This window comes from Rattus norvegicus, chromosome 4, assembly GCF_036323735.1.
Source record: "Rattus norvegicus strain BN/NHsdMcwi chromosome 4, GRCr8, whole genome shotgun sequence".
Classification (NCBI taxonomy): Eukaryota; Metazoa; Chordata; class Mammalia; order Rodentia; family Muridae; genus Rattus; species Rattus norvegicus.
In genome coordinates this window covers 58193967-58211975 of record NC_086022.1, presented here as the reverse complement: position 1 = coordinate 58211975, position 18009 = coordinate 58193967, and the positions used below count along the sequence as shown (strand labels likewise).

The 18009-nt window shown below is 42.0% G+C and overlaps 1 protein-coding gene across 2 annotated transcripts in view; it reads right to left on the bottom strand.

The window, feature by feature from the left end:
* Nucleotides 1-18009, bottom strand: part of Snd1 (staphylococcal nuclease and tudor domain containing 1) — a 399238-nt gene that overhangs the window by 247951 nt on the left and 133278 nt on the right. For both annotated transcript variants that reach the window (NM_022694.2, XM_039108324.2), the window contains exon 11: nucleotides 9324-9413. In NM_022694.2, coding sequence (NP_073185.2) covers nucleotides 9324-9413 — 90 coding nt within the window. The remainder of the gene's footprint in view (nucleotides 1-9323; nucleotides 9414-18009) is intronic.

Genomic DNA, 18009 nt, shown 5'->3' with positions numbered 1-18009 from the left:
ACAGAAATGCACTCCCCCTCAGTCTGGAGCTTTAAGCTGGTGTCAAGGCATAAGCAGTCATTATCCCCACAGGAAGTCCCACAGGAGTATCCTTCCTTGGGTCCTCAAGTTTCTAGAGGCTGTAAGCAACCACTGCCCTCCCCAGGTCTCACACCAACTCTGCTCTCCACCTCCACTGTCATACAGTCACCTCCTTCCTATGATGAAACCCACTTACCACAGTATGATTTCACTTAAATGTACTCAACTATATCTGCAAAAGATGCTATTTGTTATCAGATCACATGCTAAGACAGCAGATAGATGGGGATACTCAACTCCACTATGCAAACATCATTGAATATCAGAATAGGCTCGCTCAGTAAAAGGGTTTTGATTTCAGAGCTTCAATTCTCAGATAAAAAGCTGGGTTCAGTAGTGTGCACCTGTAAATCTCAGTGCTAGACAGGTGGAGACAAAGATCTCTGGGATTTGTGGGCCAGCCAATCTATCCCAATGTGTAAGTTCCAGGTTCAGGAAGAGTCTATATTTCTAAAATAGTCAAGAATCTACTGAATAATATTACTTGAGCTCTAACCTCCATTTACACTGATACAGACACACAGAAGAGCGGGGAGAGGAGAACACCAACACTTGTCCAAGCTGGCCACCTGCCTGGGATGTAATGCTCTGTTTTAGGCACACCTAAGTATGTGCCATAGGAATAAAAGTAAACGAGGCTATCCTAGCTAGAAATTAAATAATTTGTTATAGTAAAAAGCAAAAACCGCTATTCAGATTTTCAAATGTACAAATGTATAATTGTATTATATAGACATAGCACTAAAGGATCACTTCTATGACACATAGAAGGAATCAACAGATTTTATCCTCAAAACCAACAGATACTTTTACATTCTATCCTGACACATGTATGGATTATTGACACTGTAGCGTCACGGCAGTGGCGAGCACAATCACCCGAGCACAATCAAAGGAGGCTTCAGAAAGTCGGTGTTCTAAAATGAGGCTCACTATCTCTGAATGTGTTCTGTTAACAATATGAACTTCTTCTTTACAAAAAATAGTAAACACATCAATATCCCTGCAGAGTCAGTTACAGCAAATGAAACTGTGGAGAGAAAAGACAGGCAGGTTTCTTCCCCTAATCTGGCCCGAGTCCTGCCTTACACCCTTTAACAGCACAAGATGTTCTGTACACTGTCATCGAACTTGAGCTCCAAAGGGCCTATTCTCTGTAAACCCAGAGGTATAGGAAGTTGGGGGATCTGCAACTCAGCACATTTTACAGGAGTTTTGGCACATAACGGTTATTTTTAAAATGGGGGAGGGCCTGTGCTCTCCCTACCCCCAAGCACAGCTGAGCTGATTCAGCACAAATCTCCCCCAAAATAAAACCTCAGTTTGCAGAAAGTAAGTGTGGAAAGTTCCAGCTCCTAGGACAACATTCCAGAAACCTAACATTACAGACTGGAAGAGGACAGCTTGGGAAAAGACCACTGCAAACCACACTGCAAAGGTAAGAACTTCCACCAGAAAACTGTGAGCACCCTGGGAATCCAATAAAGAAAGTCTTTAATAATAACCAGAGTAACACAAAAGTATCAGTGAGAGATGGGAGCATCTTGAGGATTCTCATAGATAATACATCATTTCCCACAGGTGAGCACACAGAAATTTCCAGGACTGTAGTTGAAAATTCTAGTTTCTTAATTTAACTTAGAGATGCTTTTGAAGAGGATATTATAATATAAATCACACAAATAAGAGACTACGCCAAAGAGCTGTGTACTCAGCTCCACACACTGATGCTCCCCAGACAACGGGGTTCTTTGCACAATCTGCAGACCAAAGAAGAAAACAAGAGCTCCTTAATATAAAGAGCATTTAGGTAGCAATGGGAAGAAAGCCACCTTGCCCAGCTTCCAGAAACAGGCAACTCCACGGCCATTTTTGCTAACCATCTGTCACCAAACAGGGGGGTGATTGGCTTCAGGGACAAACAGGTTCACTGCTGTAAACTACAAGGTGAAGCACATCTACAATAGGCTTTGGTGTCCAATGTATACTGGCCTAATCCCCTCACGCTCAACAGAGAATCTCCTGCTAGACAAAGACACATCTAAAGTTATGTCATTCAAAGCCCCTCCTCATTTAGAGAGAGTATCTCCAGTCACTTGTTCAAATATTTACAGCCACACTGATGGTAACAGCTGGCACTGGAAGCCAAGGACAGCCACATCATATAAACCTGTCAATTTAAATCACAATGCGTTTGAAACTTTAGAGCCTGTTCTGATCATTAATATAAAGGACTTTCCCATAGTATGAATGAATCAAAGTAACATGAAGTGGAAAATGTGGAAATGACAAAAGAAATGTTTTTAAAACCCAAACTAAGACACATCAAAGGCATAAACAAGAATTCCACCCTGCTGGCTGGGCCTGCTTCACAGTCAGCACAGCTACCTGAGTAACACTCTCAACAACCAGCCAGAGAGGCGGAGGCCTTTTCTCAGGAAAACTCTCTGCCTTTGAGGAACTTACTCTGGCTGAATGAAAAATAGCGCCTCTCAAGAATACAACCTCTGGTGCCTTCAGACATCTGTTCCTGCTCAGTGAACAAGCATCTACAGCCCTCACCCCTGTGGGCCAAGGTGGGTTTGGTGGTTGGTGGTGGTGGTGGTGGTGATGGTGGTGGTGGTGGTGGTGGTGTGTGTGTGTGTGTGTGTGTGTGTGTGTGTGTGTGTGTGTGTGTGTCTCGGGGGTGATGGTGGTAGTGGTGGTGGTGGTGGTGGGGTGTGTGTGTGTGTGTGTGTGTGTGTGTGTGTGTGTGTGTGTCGGGGGTAATGGTGGTGGTGGTGGTGACTATATCTGTCCCTCTTCACTCTGCTGCTGCTATGCCAAAGAAGGAGTGAGAAGGAGAAATACAACTTAACCACCATCCTGACCATGTTGCTTCCGCTTCTTGCCTGTGGGATGGTGAAAAGTATGTAATATGACTGTGTTCTATGAAGAACAGAAGGCGCCCAGACAGGGACATCTGAGACTGATGAGATGATGTCTGGGGGGCTGCGAGCACTCGGAAGGCAGATACATGGTGCTGTCGCTACTTCTTCAAAGCTGTAGGCTGGAACGGGGCAGCCGAACAATCAACTTCTTGGAGCATGGAAAAGGCATGTTATACATAGAAGTTGACACTATCCCAAAGTACAACGGCTCATTGACTCTGGGAATCAGATTCTTCTAGATGGGTCTTTACTTGAATATAACAATTAAAGTGAAAAAGGACAGTAAAGTAATTTTTATTGTTTTCAGGGATTTTACTTGTAAAAATGGGACCATTTTATATATATACTTTTCAGGATGTAGGTAAAAATAAAACATGCAAAGACAACCTTAAGAATTCAATGCCTACTATGAAAAGAAAGCTCAACTAACAGTGGCTGTTACCAGTAAAAATAAACATGAACAAAAAGGGTTATATATGCCTTTAAGTATAGCGGTTTGGAGGCTAATGAACGTGAGCTCAAGAACAGCCTGTCTGATAACCAGTGTGAGTCCAGCCAGGGCTGCATGGTGAGACTTTATCTCAAAACAAACAACAACAAAAAAATACCATAACAGTCAACAAACAAGCAGAAAACCTAGGTCATACATGAAATGCTTTTAAAAGGCAGAATGAAGTGAAAGTCATACAAAACTAGTCACAAAATGAGGAAATGAAAGTTCATAAAACCTGCTTAGATATTTTAAATATTTAACCAGTAGGAGGAAGGAGGGTAAGAACAAGCAGGTGGTCAGCCTCGCTCACACACAAGTACCCAGACATAACTACGGACTGCACTAGCTATATCTAGATGTCTCTGGGCTTACTGAAAGGGGTGCCATCTTGGCTAAGCACATTGGCTTAAGCTGGTCAAGTGAGTGACTTCAACTTCCCCTCTTCTATGTTCTTATGTTGGGTACACACTTATCTTTACGAATTGAACTCAGTGCCTTTGAAGTTAACTGTCTTAATAAAAATTGACTGAGCACCTATGGTGTACCCCAACTCTATCATACACTAAGATGGTATGCCTTAATGAACATAATAAAGTAAATTTAGTAAGAGAGATAGCTATTTACACATAGTTTCCCAATTACATTCCTGTAAACTATGAAACGTGTGCATAGTAAATTACAGGAAATGGGGAAAAGCCAAGAAAGATTTTCTTAAAGTCAAATTTAACCCATATCTTAAAATGGCAAACAGCAATAAACAGAAAGGTGAAAGGAAGCAAATAAGAAGGCTGCACAAAGTGAAAGAAAATCCTGAGGTGGGAAGGGAACAGGATGCATTTCAGACTAGAGAGCTGCTGGGAGCCAGGAGACAGGCTGTGGAGAGCTAACTCGCTCTGAGGAAGTATCCAGAAGCACATCAGCTGACACAATGGAAGCAGGGCCACAGAGCAATGGAAGGCAAGATCATTAGGCAAAAGCAGAGCATGGTGTGAAGGGCACAGATGAGGGCCTATTCCTGAGCTTTACATGGAAAGAGAGACAGGAAAAGGAAGCAAGGATACTGCAGGATGCTCCGGGCAAGGACCCAGGTTCAAGTCTCAGCAATGTGCAAGCTCCCTAATGGCTGTCACTCTGGTGTCAGGTTATCAATCTGATATGCTCTTAGGCCTCTGTAGGTACCAGATTTCCAAATAATTCAGCAAACACAAATGACATTTTCAAGAATTTAAAGAATTAAGGAAGAAATGTCTACAAGAGTCAAAGCTGCAAGTGCAATGCTCGCTGCACAAGAGAATGCAATGAAGACAAAGGAAAGTTCAGACCACAATTACAGATTCAACCAATCATGGGCTACAAATACATGGAAAAAAGAAGTGGGTCTAATTTAAGTACGTGCAGTGCTGTCTTTGCTAATACTTCCTCGGGAATATTATAATGTGCCATAGTCTTTGCATTTAACTTGGGAGTATCCTTGCAAAATAGTTTGAATCATCTCTAGACCTGATCATGGATGGAACCTCTGAAGTAATGAGTCAAAATATACTGCTTTTCTCTTTAAGTTATTTATATTAGAAATTCTGTCGCACTGACAAAGGACTGACACAAAAAGATAATTAATTCCCAGATAACTAGGCAAGAACCGCCAACATGTCTAATACAAGGCAATAGATCAATTATGGGTATGCCTGAGTGGGCATACAGAGAGACTTTTCCAGCTTTGCACCCCAAAAGTACAAGCTTTGGAAAAGAAGATTCTTTTTAAAAGATTTTATTTCTTATTTTATGTATGAGTTCACTTTCACTGTCTTCGGACATAGCAGAAGAGGGCAACAGATCCCATTACAGAGGGTTGTGAGCCACTATGTGGTTGCTGGGAATTGAACTCCAGACCTCCTTAGGAGTAGTCAGTGCTCTTAACCACTGAGCCATGTCTGTAGTCCTGGAAAAGTGGATTCTTAAAAGAATGCAACAACTTAAAGAACAATCTGGAAATGAAATAACCCTCAATGAAGGATTTATATCCCCATAATTCTAAAATGTCCTTAAGAATCCAGAAAAAAGAAGCTTAATTTGAAGAGCTAAGTTAATTCACAGAACAAATTTCAATGGCATAAAAATGAAACAAAGTCACCCGTTAGTTTACAAATGAGTCTCATCCACAGATTTATTAAAAGAAACGAGGCCTCTGCTGCTGAAAGCCTGCAAAGAGCAACTACTGCCAGCCAGTGTGTGTCGTGAGCTCAGGCTCCTTGCAGTTCTAGCTCCTCCACCATTTTGACCCTCAATTATTCAAACAAGTTCCAACTTTGAACACAATGGTTCCCATGGTGATGGAATTCTGCAATTAAGGGACAAGAGTTGTAGGAATGATTCATGTCACTCGTAAATGCTGGGTGACAAGAGAGAAAATACTGGAACCCAGCATTATATACTCTAAGGAAACTCCCAATGAAGACCAGTTATTTTACCTGCCGAAAACAAATGATTGAGATGTGCACTCTCCTATCTTATATAAGCTGTTCTTCAAGGAGAAAGGTGGAAAGGGGCTATACAAACAGACAGACAGGCAGGCAGACAGGCTGGCAGGCAGACAGGCAGACAGGGAAGGAGGGAGGGGAGAGAGAGAAACAGAGACAAAGGGAGAGCAGTTTCTGCTAGTAGTAGTAGGTAGCTATAATGACTCCTTTAAGAAGTCATCATCTTAGACCTGGAGGATATCATCCAGGAAAGCTTTAAAGAAACAGACAGACAGACAAGCAGACAGCTAGAATTATCATCATTTCTATTTCATGATAAGCCTTTGAAGAAATCAGCAGGAAAGGTATTTATCATGAATATTCGTTAGTTAGTAGTGGGGGGAAGGCAAGTGATGAACAGGGCAAGGGGAGGAGGCGGTGACACAAGCATTCTCCAAGCTAACATCCTGATCCCCAGCTCAGCAGTCAGCACATCAACCAAAGTCAATAGACGCAACAACAAAACACACAGAAAAACAATGTAGTCATGACAGATACCAACCAGTTGTATAGCAATTCATTTCTCATGACATGAAAGCCAGAAATCAATCTAAAAGGGCAGGGATCCACCAGATTCGAGACAAAAATAACTCTTATTAAGCAAACCAAACCTTGCACCTTCCTGACATCTGGACCAACGTGAAAGACTTTATCACCTTTTTTTTGTAGCACTGCTCTGGGAAAGGAGAGGCGAATACAACCCTAGTGTACAAATAATGAAAGCCAGTCCTGGGAGAAGTAGCCTTACTGCAGCTGCGTGGCCCACATCCAGAGGGAAACCTATGTGAATGGATTTAAATCAATGTAGATGTTCACAATGGAAGAGGGGCCATCAAAACCAATAAAACACTTCAGGGTTTTACCTTCCATCTTAATTCTCCACATTCTAGACATCTCTTAAAGATGCCATTAGTGCTGACTCTCTGGGAAGGAGGCAGGGAAGAGGACTGTATCGCCATATCTTCCTTAACCTGTGACAGGCTGCCCTAATCAGCTTTCATGCACACAGGCACACATGCTCCTCACGGAAGCTCCTAATCACCATGTGCCGTGCTGCAGAGGTCTGAAGGGAATTGGCAGAAATGTGCAATGATGTGCTAGCCACCTCCGAGGCAGCCACTGCCCTGCCTGCTCCCAGACAGCAGAGCTCATGGGTGCTGACTGCTGTAACTGACAGGCCTAGAAGACAGGCAAGTGGTTTCAGGTGGTGAGTCAGGAAAAGTGGTTTGCGTCAGGAATGCTCCAGCCCAGCAGAGATGAGATGCACCCAGCTCTCTATGAGAGGATAAAGTATTCATCATTTACACAATGTCACTGTGGGGGACAAAGCTTGGTATCAGCACAAACAGAATCTAATCAACTCTGTTGCACAGGAACCAGTAAATGAGGCTTCTCCCACTAAGAAGGCACCTAATTGCTTAAGAATTGACATCAAATCTGACACTTGAGGTCAGTCCTTTAGTCCTATGATAGAGGACTTTACAGTGTCCTGGCATACAGTCCTAGAGAGCATAGCCCTGGCTAGCCCCTCAGGACTATTCAGCAGCAGCTGCAATAAGCTGTGATCTATGCGTCCAGGGATGAAACACAAACACAGCAGGCTCATACTCAGGAGACTAGCGAGTGCCATAATATAGGCACAGACCCTGCCACACAAACCAAACATGTGCTGTCATTTTGCTGGGTTCCTGTGTGGGTTCCTTTGAAATCCACGGAACATCTTGGTTGTCTCTATGCAACTGTTTATGAGCCAGTAAGTGAATGATATGATATAAGTGGGTAAGATAGAGATGTTAGACATTACATCAGATAACAGGGATCAGGAAATTGAAAGAGACTTAAAGCCATCACTGGCACTACACTTCATGAATGAGTACAGCACTCTGTCAAGTTTTATACAGTGACAAATGAGCCTATTCTCTGAAGGAACCTGAGCAGATTTAATACTCATTTTAGGGAATCCAGTCTGGCTTCCTTTTTTTTAAAACTTGAAAATTAGCCATTTCACTTTACATCCATCTTCAAAGTGCCTTGCTATGACTTACTGTGCTACTTACTATGATACATAACAAATCTACTTACCTAGTTTGTTTCCGTAAGATGTAGACTGGGCTGACCTTGACCTTGCTATGTAGCTGAAGCTGGTCTTGAGTTTTTTACTTCCCTGCCTCATCATCTCAAATGCTAGGATTGCAGGCTTGAGACACCATGCACAGACAAGTGTCTATATTTATAATACATTATTTTGACATTTATTCAAAAGCTACAGGTTCTTTGGTATGAGAGCACATGTTTGTAATGCCAAAACCTGGGAGGTGGAGGCAAGAGCTCAGGAGAGTTTTGCTACACTGCTTGATTGAAACACTTCATCCTGACTGTGGGTAGGAATGTGTGCATTGCACACCAAAGGAGAGAGTAAACCTGTCAAAACACCATCAGTGTAGGGGAGGAGCAAATAACATGGGTTGAATATTTAAGACCACACCAAAAACGACTGTGCTGTTCTGAAGTACTAGAGGATTTGCAAGATACTGCCATATAAAAAAATCAACTCAGAATGTGAACGTTCTTGAATCCCACACTATAGCAAGCTTCCCAGTTCTTTCCCAAGCCGGCTGCCTTTGCTGCCATTGCAGGAGCACTGCATTTCGTTCTTTGAGCATCTACCTAGATCACAAATGGTTTTGGACTTTGGAATAAGACGTCAGAAAAAATAAAGGTATGTTTAATAGTTCATCATTCATAACCCTTGTAGCATATTGCCATAAATAATAATCTTAAGACACACACTCTAGGTCTCTGAGTCCATAGACTGCAAAGTCGACACACCTAGCAGCAAGCAGTCTTCACACAATGATTTCCAGGTAAAGTCCCTATTGTTCCAGTAGCTGAAACAGAGGCTACTGGGAGGTAGCGCCCATGTACATGCATTTCCTTAACAGAGGGGAATCCAACTTCCCTCTCCCGTAGTCATCAACTTTCCCCCAGTTCTACCTTTCATGGCTCTGAACTTATAATGGAGGTGGCTAGAGAGAACAGGAGAGCCAACTGAATACAGCATGGGGCAATATGCAGTTACGAAAACTGGAACTGAGCCTGGAACCTGCCGTGAAAACACTGACAATCAAACTGTGGTCAGAGCCCCAATTTTAAACCTCGCCTAAGGGGTACCACTTGCCTCTCTTCATATCCAAGTAATTGTCATCTACTGCTAGAAGGCCTAGTAAAGACCCAGTTAAAAACCATGGCTTCTAAAGCACCTGCCTCAGTCCAAACATGTGCTAATGGATGCTAGTTATTTACCTTCTTCCCAATGAGCTTTTTGCGAAGGAATTCCCGGGCCTCAAACATGTAGGGGATGTCATACAGGGGCCGGAGCTTCTTATTCTTATCCTGCAAGCAAAGTAGAATATACTATTAGGAATGAAAACATTAACATAGGCACTACTGCACCACACAGAAGCATCACAAATGTTAACCAAGTACTAGATCCTTATACTGGTTACTAAATAGTTGGTTGAAATGCTTTATTGGGAGAAGACCTTTTTCTCAAGTCACAGGCTCAAAAGGAGTGACCTAAGTTGGAAACAAGCAATATGGAAGAAATTCAGTATTCACTGGAAACCCAATGGACACATGGACACATGCGCACTCCCCCACACACAATATATCTAATATCAAAACCTCAATTGAGCACTTACCAACTATTAACTATCTATACAGGTTACCTAATATGCATACATCCTAGACACAGGACAAAACCTAACATAGTAACAACTGAGATCCTCAATACAAAGGAACAACACAAAGCAGTTTTGAATAAATACAAACTAATGTACAAGAATTCAGAGAAACAGAAAGGAAGAAAAGTTTCACCCAGTAAATTTCACTGACATATAGTATTTAATGTATTTGCAGGACAGGGAAAATAACTAGTGTGAAAACTAGAATTAGAAAAAAAAAAAAAAACAGAACAAGAGACAGAAAGGAATATATTTCAATATCCACTAGTTGGCTCACTGTCGTATGTACCCTAGACTTCCCCTCTATGGTTGCTCTAAACCCCAGTCCTCTGCAGATAATAAGTAAGTCTTGAGGAAGGAGACAGGAGTAGGAATGGATAGAACTTAAGAGCTATGAGAATATTTTGGAAAAAGGCATTATAAATGGGTAGAAATCCAACCCTGAGTCAGGATGACAGGACTAAGAAGTCCAGAGCTGCCTGCCTTTGTCGGGTGTGAAAACATGAGGAATGTTCTTAAGAGAGCACATCCAGAGAGTCCAACCTGATTTCTTAAGAGAGTGTTTGGGTAGTCTGCTATGACTACCCAATATTAAGGAAGAGAGAAATGAAGTAGGTGTTTCCTCTCATACGCTGACTGAGCTTTGATGTATTGAACACGAGGCTTAAGTTCCAAAGCAACAAATTTCTTTTGTCCAGTAACTCTATAATACCTTGCTATTAATATATACCCTGATTAAGTATGCTAGAAGAACATGAATGCATGTATAGAATTAAGGGTCTCCAAGACCCATATAGTATCTGGGAAAAAAGTATATGGAGGAGAAAAGCAGAAACAACTTCCTATCATATATGTAATCCAGTGATTTCCATCTCCCATGGCTGGCTAATTTAGTCCTAATTTAGTCCATATATTTTGTATCTGACAAAGTGATATGACTCTGTCTAATCTGTGTAATACTTAGGGAAGGTATTTGTAATTTATTTTTTCTCTTAAACAGCTTTCAAGTAAGGAACCTTCATCATTATAATGCTACATTCAAAACTCATCCTGAAGTCAATATTAAGGAAGAGAGAAATGAAGTAGGTGTTTCCTCTCATACGCTGACTGAGCTTTGATGTATTGAACACATAATAAGACATTTCAATTCAGTGCTATGACCAAGAGGATCTCTTATGAGAAAGTAAACAATTCTTTGAGTAACAAGGGATTCTGAGCTTCACATTCATCATCTCAGGGTCATTTATGTCCTCTGGGAAACTGAAAAGAGGAATTACTGTTCCAGGACTCTCCCAGGAAGAGAAGGCACATCTTTTCACAGATCACACGTAGGAATCTACTACACAAAGCAGAAAGAGCATGGGTGTCCAAGGTCAGAACAAAGTCCTGAGACATCAAGACCTCTGTGTATGTTTGCGTATGACCCTAAACATGAGAATACTACAAAACAAGAGAAGAAAAACTGGAGTATAGTGGGAGTGTCCAGTCAACAAAAATGCTGTGTATTACAAAAAGATGTATTGTAGATATTTTATAAATGTCTTGGAAACTAGGTGTAATCAAGGAACCACAAATTAAGATGATGTTATGTAGAAGTAAACAATCCTTGTAAGTTACAGGAACTGAATTTAACAAAGCTCAAACCCCTTCTTGAGGTTAAAGAAATCATAAACAATTCCTAGACCGGAGACGCCCCACCTTCCAACCCCCCTCCACACCTATCAAGTAACCTGTATAATGCAGAGGTGTGGGACCCAGCTTCTATCTGTAATCACTCATGCTAGGGTGGGCTTCTACACAGTGTAGTGACCTTTGAGCAATCATGCCCTGTAAAGAACCCCACCTACTCTTGTAACTCCAGTAAACTTACTGGTTTGCCAAGACAATCTGTGGGGAATCAATGTTTGCCACCAAAGAGTTACCAGAAACATCCTGGTAAGAGTACCTGGTGGCACAGGAGACTTTCTGACAGATTTTACTTACCAGTAATGGCAGGATTCTGCTTTGTTTCTCAGTAAGGAGACTTAAAACAAAAGCCTGGCACATGCCAGGAAAGCCCTAGTGAACTACATCTAGTTCCAACAGGATTTTTAATAAAGACAAAATCAATGGTTATCAGAATCAGCCGCCAGGAATAAAAAGAACCAATGGATTCACACTCACCAAGCAAGAGGAAAAAATCTATTTACCAAAAGTATCAGTGTGATTACAGAAGCCTGAGTGAACAAAAAGGTTTAAATTAATTGAACAGAACAACGATGCTTACCAGGCACAGCTTTACGCCATGTCACAACACCTGATTTCCCAGCCTGATCTACGTACCCTGAAACTCTTCCACATGGCAATTAGAAAATGACAGTTGACTGAAACTCTACAACTGAAAATGGAAGGCAAGGCGTATATCTCCAGAAGCATCCCAAAGAAGGCCACAGGGTGATACATACATATGTGTGGCAAATGGTTACGTAAACAAGAATACTATTTGAAGTTAGTCTTTCTGGGATGGACTGATGTAAAATCCCCTCAAAAGAGGGAAAGTGAGGAAACAGTGCACCAGCAAACACCCAAATGACAATAGGGCAAATTCACAGTCTGATTATATGTCTCTCAGGAAGCTCGGAAGAACACAAAGCACAAGGCAAACAGTGATCTTGTTACTCTAACCCTTCGGAGCTAGGAGCTATTGACATCTACAAACATCTTACAAGAGAGATATTAGAAGTCCCAAAGAAGCCACAAAATAAAAGCAATTCTTCCAAATTACCAGGTACATAAAAGCCTTTGAAATCTCGAAGAGGCAATTGAGGTATGGAATGTATTCTGGGGAAACAGGACTGCTGCTGAATCTTCCTGCTAAAAGGGACTGTCTAGTTTAGATTCTAATTTACATGGAAATATTTTTTTTTCAAAATAAAAATAGAAGAGAATGCTTGCTTTATCTGGTGGGCGGATAATACACAAACCAATATGGGCTGTAATCACCATTCCTCCTGAGAACTGACACTATGTGCATGCCGGGCAATGACTCACATTACAGACGGAAGAGATAACTACAGTCATCTGTCCCTCTCCTTAAGCAAGAGGCCCAACACCCACAACTCGGCATATGAAGACACATCTGGCCTTTTGACGGGAGGCACTTTAGGCTGGTAGACAAAACTGGCAAGTGTGGGGTCAAAGATCTTTTGAAGAACAAAAAGGAGACCTCCTGTCAAATCCTTGCTTCCAGGCTTTTTCTAGCCTGCCCCTAAAGGCTGTAGCCATAAAATATAATGACCCTGAAAAAGTACAGTGCTTCTTAAGGTTCAACAGATACACATTATGGGTCTAGGGATAAGGAAATGGTGGCTAAGTGTGTTCTAGTAAGACTTTTAAAGTTCTCTATCAAATAGACAGAGCAAAGCAAAAGGGAAGCCAAGAATTACTGGGTAATAAGAAAATGAAGGTGGAGAGTTAGTAAGAGGAAGTTTAAGCAGGGTGCTGGCATAATGTGCTTGTGGCAGGCTTCACTTAAATTACACCTTCTCAGAGACTCAAGATACGGTCATCTGAAGACAGCTAAGTGTGAACCAGGAGTGTGCCTGATGAATTGAAGGCAAGAAAAAGGATACTAGGTCCCGAAATAGAAGGCAGGAGCAGAGTTGATAGGAAAGGCAGCCCTATTTCCCAACCAGCTCCTCACACAATAATGCTCTGGTCTTTAGGTTGAGGCCTTCCACTGTAACAAGGGAACCAAGATAAATTACAAAATTAGCAGAGCAATCTATGTAGAACAGGATGCTAGATTACAAAGGGACAGTAGCCGTATTAAAGGCACATACTAAATGGTACAGGAAATGTCAAGGAAAGAAGAAATCAAGGATGACTTGGATCTGAGCAAAAAATGACTACAGGCCATCAAGGAAAAGGGGAAACCGTAAGTGCTTTGGATTAGAAAAGGAGTTCGAGCTGGAGCTGAGCGTGTAAGCTTCAGCTGCTAAGGTCTACATAAAGCTGAAGGGGCAGCTGGATACACAAATGTGGAAGTCGGGTGTGCATAAACTAGTTTACCAGTGTGAAAGCTGGAGTGTGTAGTGATACCTGGTCCTCTGTAAGAACCCTGGTGTCTGTCTGCAATGACAGGTAATGAATGCGTATGAGGAGAGGGAGAAAGAAGGAGCAGCCAGTGAGCAGAGTACAAGGACACTAGAAGAGTGACTGAGCAGAAGGACGATCAACTGCATTAAATACTGCAAAGTTAACCAAGCAAGATAGGGCTGAGCTGTCAAATTCTCTATCCAGCCAAGAACGGTCTTGGTAGATTCATGAGGGCAGTTCTTGGGGACAGTAGAAGTAAAAGCCATGTCAGATGTAATTAGTTTACAAGACACTGGGAAGAAAGAAAAGACATGAAGGGGGAAAGAAAATCAGGCACATAGGACTCCTTTGAAAGATGGGTGGAAAACCAGTCAAAAATAAGGTTGTAGCTGCCGGAGGAAGAATAGTGTTTCAGGAGTTGAGCTTCAGATGAGAGAAACAACAGACAACAGTCCAGCAGTGCCCAGATGAGTGACATCAGAGAGAGGCAGTAACTACCCTTATATACCCATAGGGCAATGTCTTTACACAGAGCATCCTACCACCACTCATTATCTGTGCAGGAGGGGCAGAAGGTGTGGTGGAATTCTTCCATCACATTACTCAAACATGGCAGAAAAAGCCTGACAAATTCAACAACCACAACAACAACAACCACAACAACCTGAGGAAAGAACAGGCAAAGACTATGTGTAGACTTTCACTAAGAACTCAGAATGCTAAGTTTATAAAAAAGAATAATTTTATAACAATAAAAAACTACATTACAACAATTACATTGACAAAAACACTTAAGGTAGGAATGTGGGAAAATTGGAATGTCCTTTACCTACTGATAGAAATAGAAAATGTCACTGGCACACTGCACACTGATATTTGGTTGACACATTCCTCTAATTAAGGAGTGCTGCTTATAGGCATGTATGGACTCTAGAACCTAGAAAATTCTCACATGCAGTAGACAAGTATTGCTGTATACAGTATAATTGTATAATGGAATACAGAACAATTAACTTGAATTAGAGCAACATAACCATGGAATAAATTTGAAAATAATACTGAGCAGAAGAAAGTTCCAGAAAGACACAGTACAACTCTATAATACAGAATAAACAGACAAAAGGAGGATTATGTATTCATAGACCCTGTCAGCAGCAAAGCCCCAAGAAAAAAGAAGAAAAAAAAAAAAAGAAAAACCCACCCACCCACCCACCCACCCAACACACACACACACACACACACACACACACACACACACACACACACACACACAACCTGAAACATGGCTAATGGTTACTAACGCTGGATGGAGGAGAATAAGAATAGTGGACAAACAGGGGTCATGATGATGCCCGGGCCTTCCAAGCACAAATGTCATATATGATATTAAGCAGCAAATGTGGGATAATGTCAAGGCTGGAAACAGAAGGCAGGCGTTGATTACCACTAAACCTGGTTGATAGCCTTCAGCCATTCCTCACCACGTCTTGTACTTTTATTCCTGTGAGCAGCAGACTAACTGGCTGTTATTCCCCTCACAAAGCATATATTATATTCTTCTCCACTATCACAACAAGAGGGAAAGGGGCAGCACAGCAAAGATGTGGCTTTCCATGATGCAGAGGGAATATTTAACTACAAAATGTGCTATGAAATAAACGGGGTCAATAAGAAGTTTGACTTTTGCCTTAAAAATGAAACAAACTATAATATATTAATTAATGTAGCCAAGCAGAATTATACTCCATGGTGATCTTAAAACTGACTGCTGAATTAAAATAAGAGCAGACATGATCAGACTTAAATGCATAAAATTTCAAACAGTAAATAATGGACCAGTCCCAGTAGCTCTGCCTCACATGGCATTTTAATAAACAAAGGCTGCAATTTCCATCTGAATTATAGACTTAAAATAGGAACAGTATCACATGCCCTCAGCATATTTACAATCAAGGACCTTTCAATTCCCTTGGCAGCCGGGAGACAGGATCCACAAGGATATCCACTAGTTTGTAGTCCTGAACACACAGAGCAACATATTTCTATTTATTAGAAAAAAGAAAAATTAAAAAAAAGAAGTCTGCTAACCACAAAGTTACAAAACAGCACAGGGGAAGCTTAAACCTGAGCCACCTCAGCCGAATGGCGATACCTAAGTATTTCTGCAGGAGTGTGTACAAGCTGTGCGCTCTCAAACAACTACCAGGAGCAGGTGTGGGGGTGGGGAGCGATGTCAGACTAACAAGCTGTATGCCTATTTCCCACTCAAAATACATCGTAAGAATAAGCAAGTCTACTACAAAGACACGCATCGGTAAGGACTAAATTACAATCTAATACTGTTCTTACATATCCCAGGGAGAAATGAACAGAAAGGTCTATAAGGAACAAAAGAAAAGAAATGAAATGAAAGAATACAGATGTGCTTAATCTAGAAGTCAATGCCATAAAAGACAGAAGGGGGCAGAGGTCTAGAGAGGCGAGAAGCCATAGTGAAGTGCTTGACTGACGATAAGATGGTTCTGTACAAATAACCAAGTAGGTTAACAACAGCCGTGGAATTCAATTCCCCTTGACCTTCTATTCAGTGACAGCTGGCGACACTCAAGCACACAATTTCCAAATATCCCTCAGTACCAACTAGTCTGAGTGTGGGAGCAGACCCGAGAACATGACAAACCACGCCAGCTTGACCACACCAGAGCAGAGGAGCAGGCGGACCTCACTCTTTCCTAGGGCCGGTCCTCCACCAACCATGGTGACAGGGAAAAGGCAAGGGAAGTGGCAACTCTACAACAGTCCCAGTTACAAATGTCTCCTGGCGAGCTGCCAGCAGAACCGTTTCACAGAACCAAGAGTGAGTGAAGTACAGAGAATGAAGGCAGCCTGTGTCCTTGAAGGGACTGACCCGTTATCTCCGGTGCACAGCACATGATTATAGTCCACAGGAACTGGCATATCCCAAAATTAAAGAACCATTTTCAAGACTATCATGTAAGAAAAAAATCTCTCACAAGAGACTGCTCTTCTACTCAATTACATAAGGCAACTAAGAGCCTTTTCAGAAGCGCCTGCTATTTATTGCTCTGATGCAGCAAGAAAGGGGAGGGAAGAGCAGAGTGGAAAGTGGGGAGGGGAGGAAATAAATGGAGCCAGACAAGTCCCCCACCCCCACCCTGCAAGACTCAGAATAAATAGCGTGAAGGCTCTAAGGGCCCTAACCACTATTCAAGCAGCAAACCATACGGGGCCCCTCACCTCTCTGCAAAGCTTCTGCAGGAAGGTGGAAGAGTAGAAAAAAAGAACAGCACTGTGCTTCACAGACCTAAATGCCAAAGGAAGCCAAGAATTCCAAGTAAGAAACTGTGCAGCCAACAGAAAGGTGGATCCCAGATTCACTGAAGGAAATGTAAAAAGAAGACAGCCCTGGGGACTTGCCCCATTTGTCCTTCCTGCACAGGTGTGGCTTCCCACACGCAAACTGGGCAAAAAATCCTTTCTCTCACCCACGAATGCTCTTAAAAAACAAAACAAAACAAACAAACAAACAAAAAAACCCTGCTCTGATGAGGAACGATGGCCACGCCACCTTCCACAGAGGAGTAGAAAGGATTCGGGATAGCTAGACAGAAGGAGCACAGCATACTCGAGGAGAACAAGGTTCAAGGTCAGTGATCCAGAGGCCAAAGATAAAGTGAGGCACCTTAATCCGAAGGCGACATTCCTGGGACATCTCCTGGCACCAGGTGCTCAGGAGCAAGCAGACCACCTGCTGCCAATCAAATAAGGGCAGCCTGGCCTGACCGTGAGCACGGTAGGAGCTACTGGTCTACATGGTGAGTGGCTTCAGTTTGCTCCTGAGATTACGAAAGTAAGTATCCTTTAAATAGTTTTTCCGTGAAAAGCAGGCAAAAACCACTTGTAAGTTGAGATTAATTGAACTCGTAAGTTCATGCTCAGAGGCAGGCTGAAAAATACAAATTCCATGGGAAAACAAAATCTACTTAGCCAAGTTAAGTTTTACACCATCTAACATGGGTGTTAACAAGAGAGCTAATGTCAAGGGGCAGAAGAGATAAAGCAATGTTACAGCATTAATCACTTTCTACACTAGTACTATAATTTAATTACTTCATATAGGTCTGATCTTACCAGCCACACCTCATGAG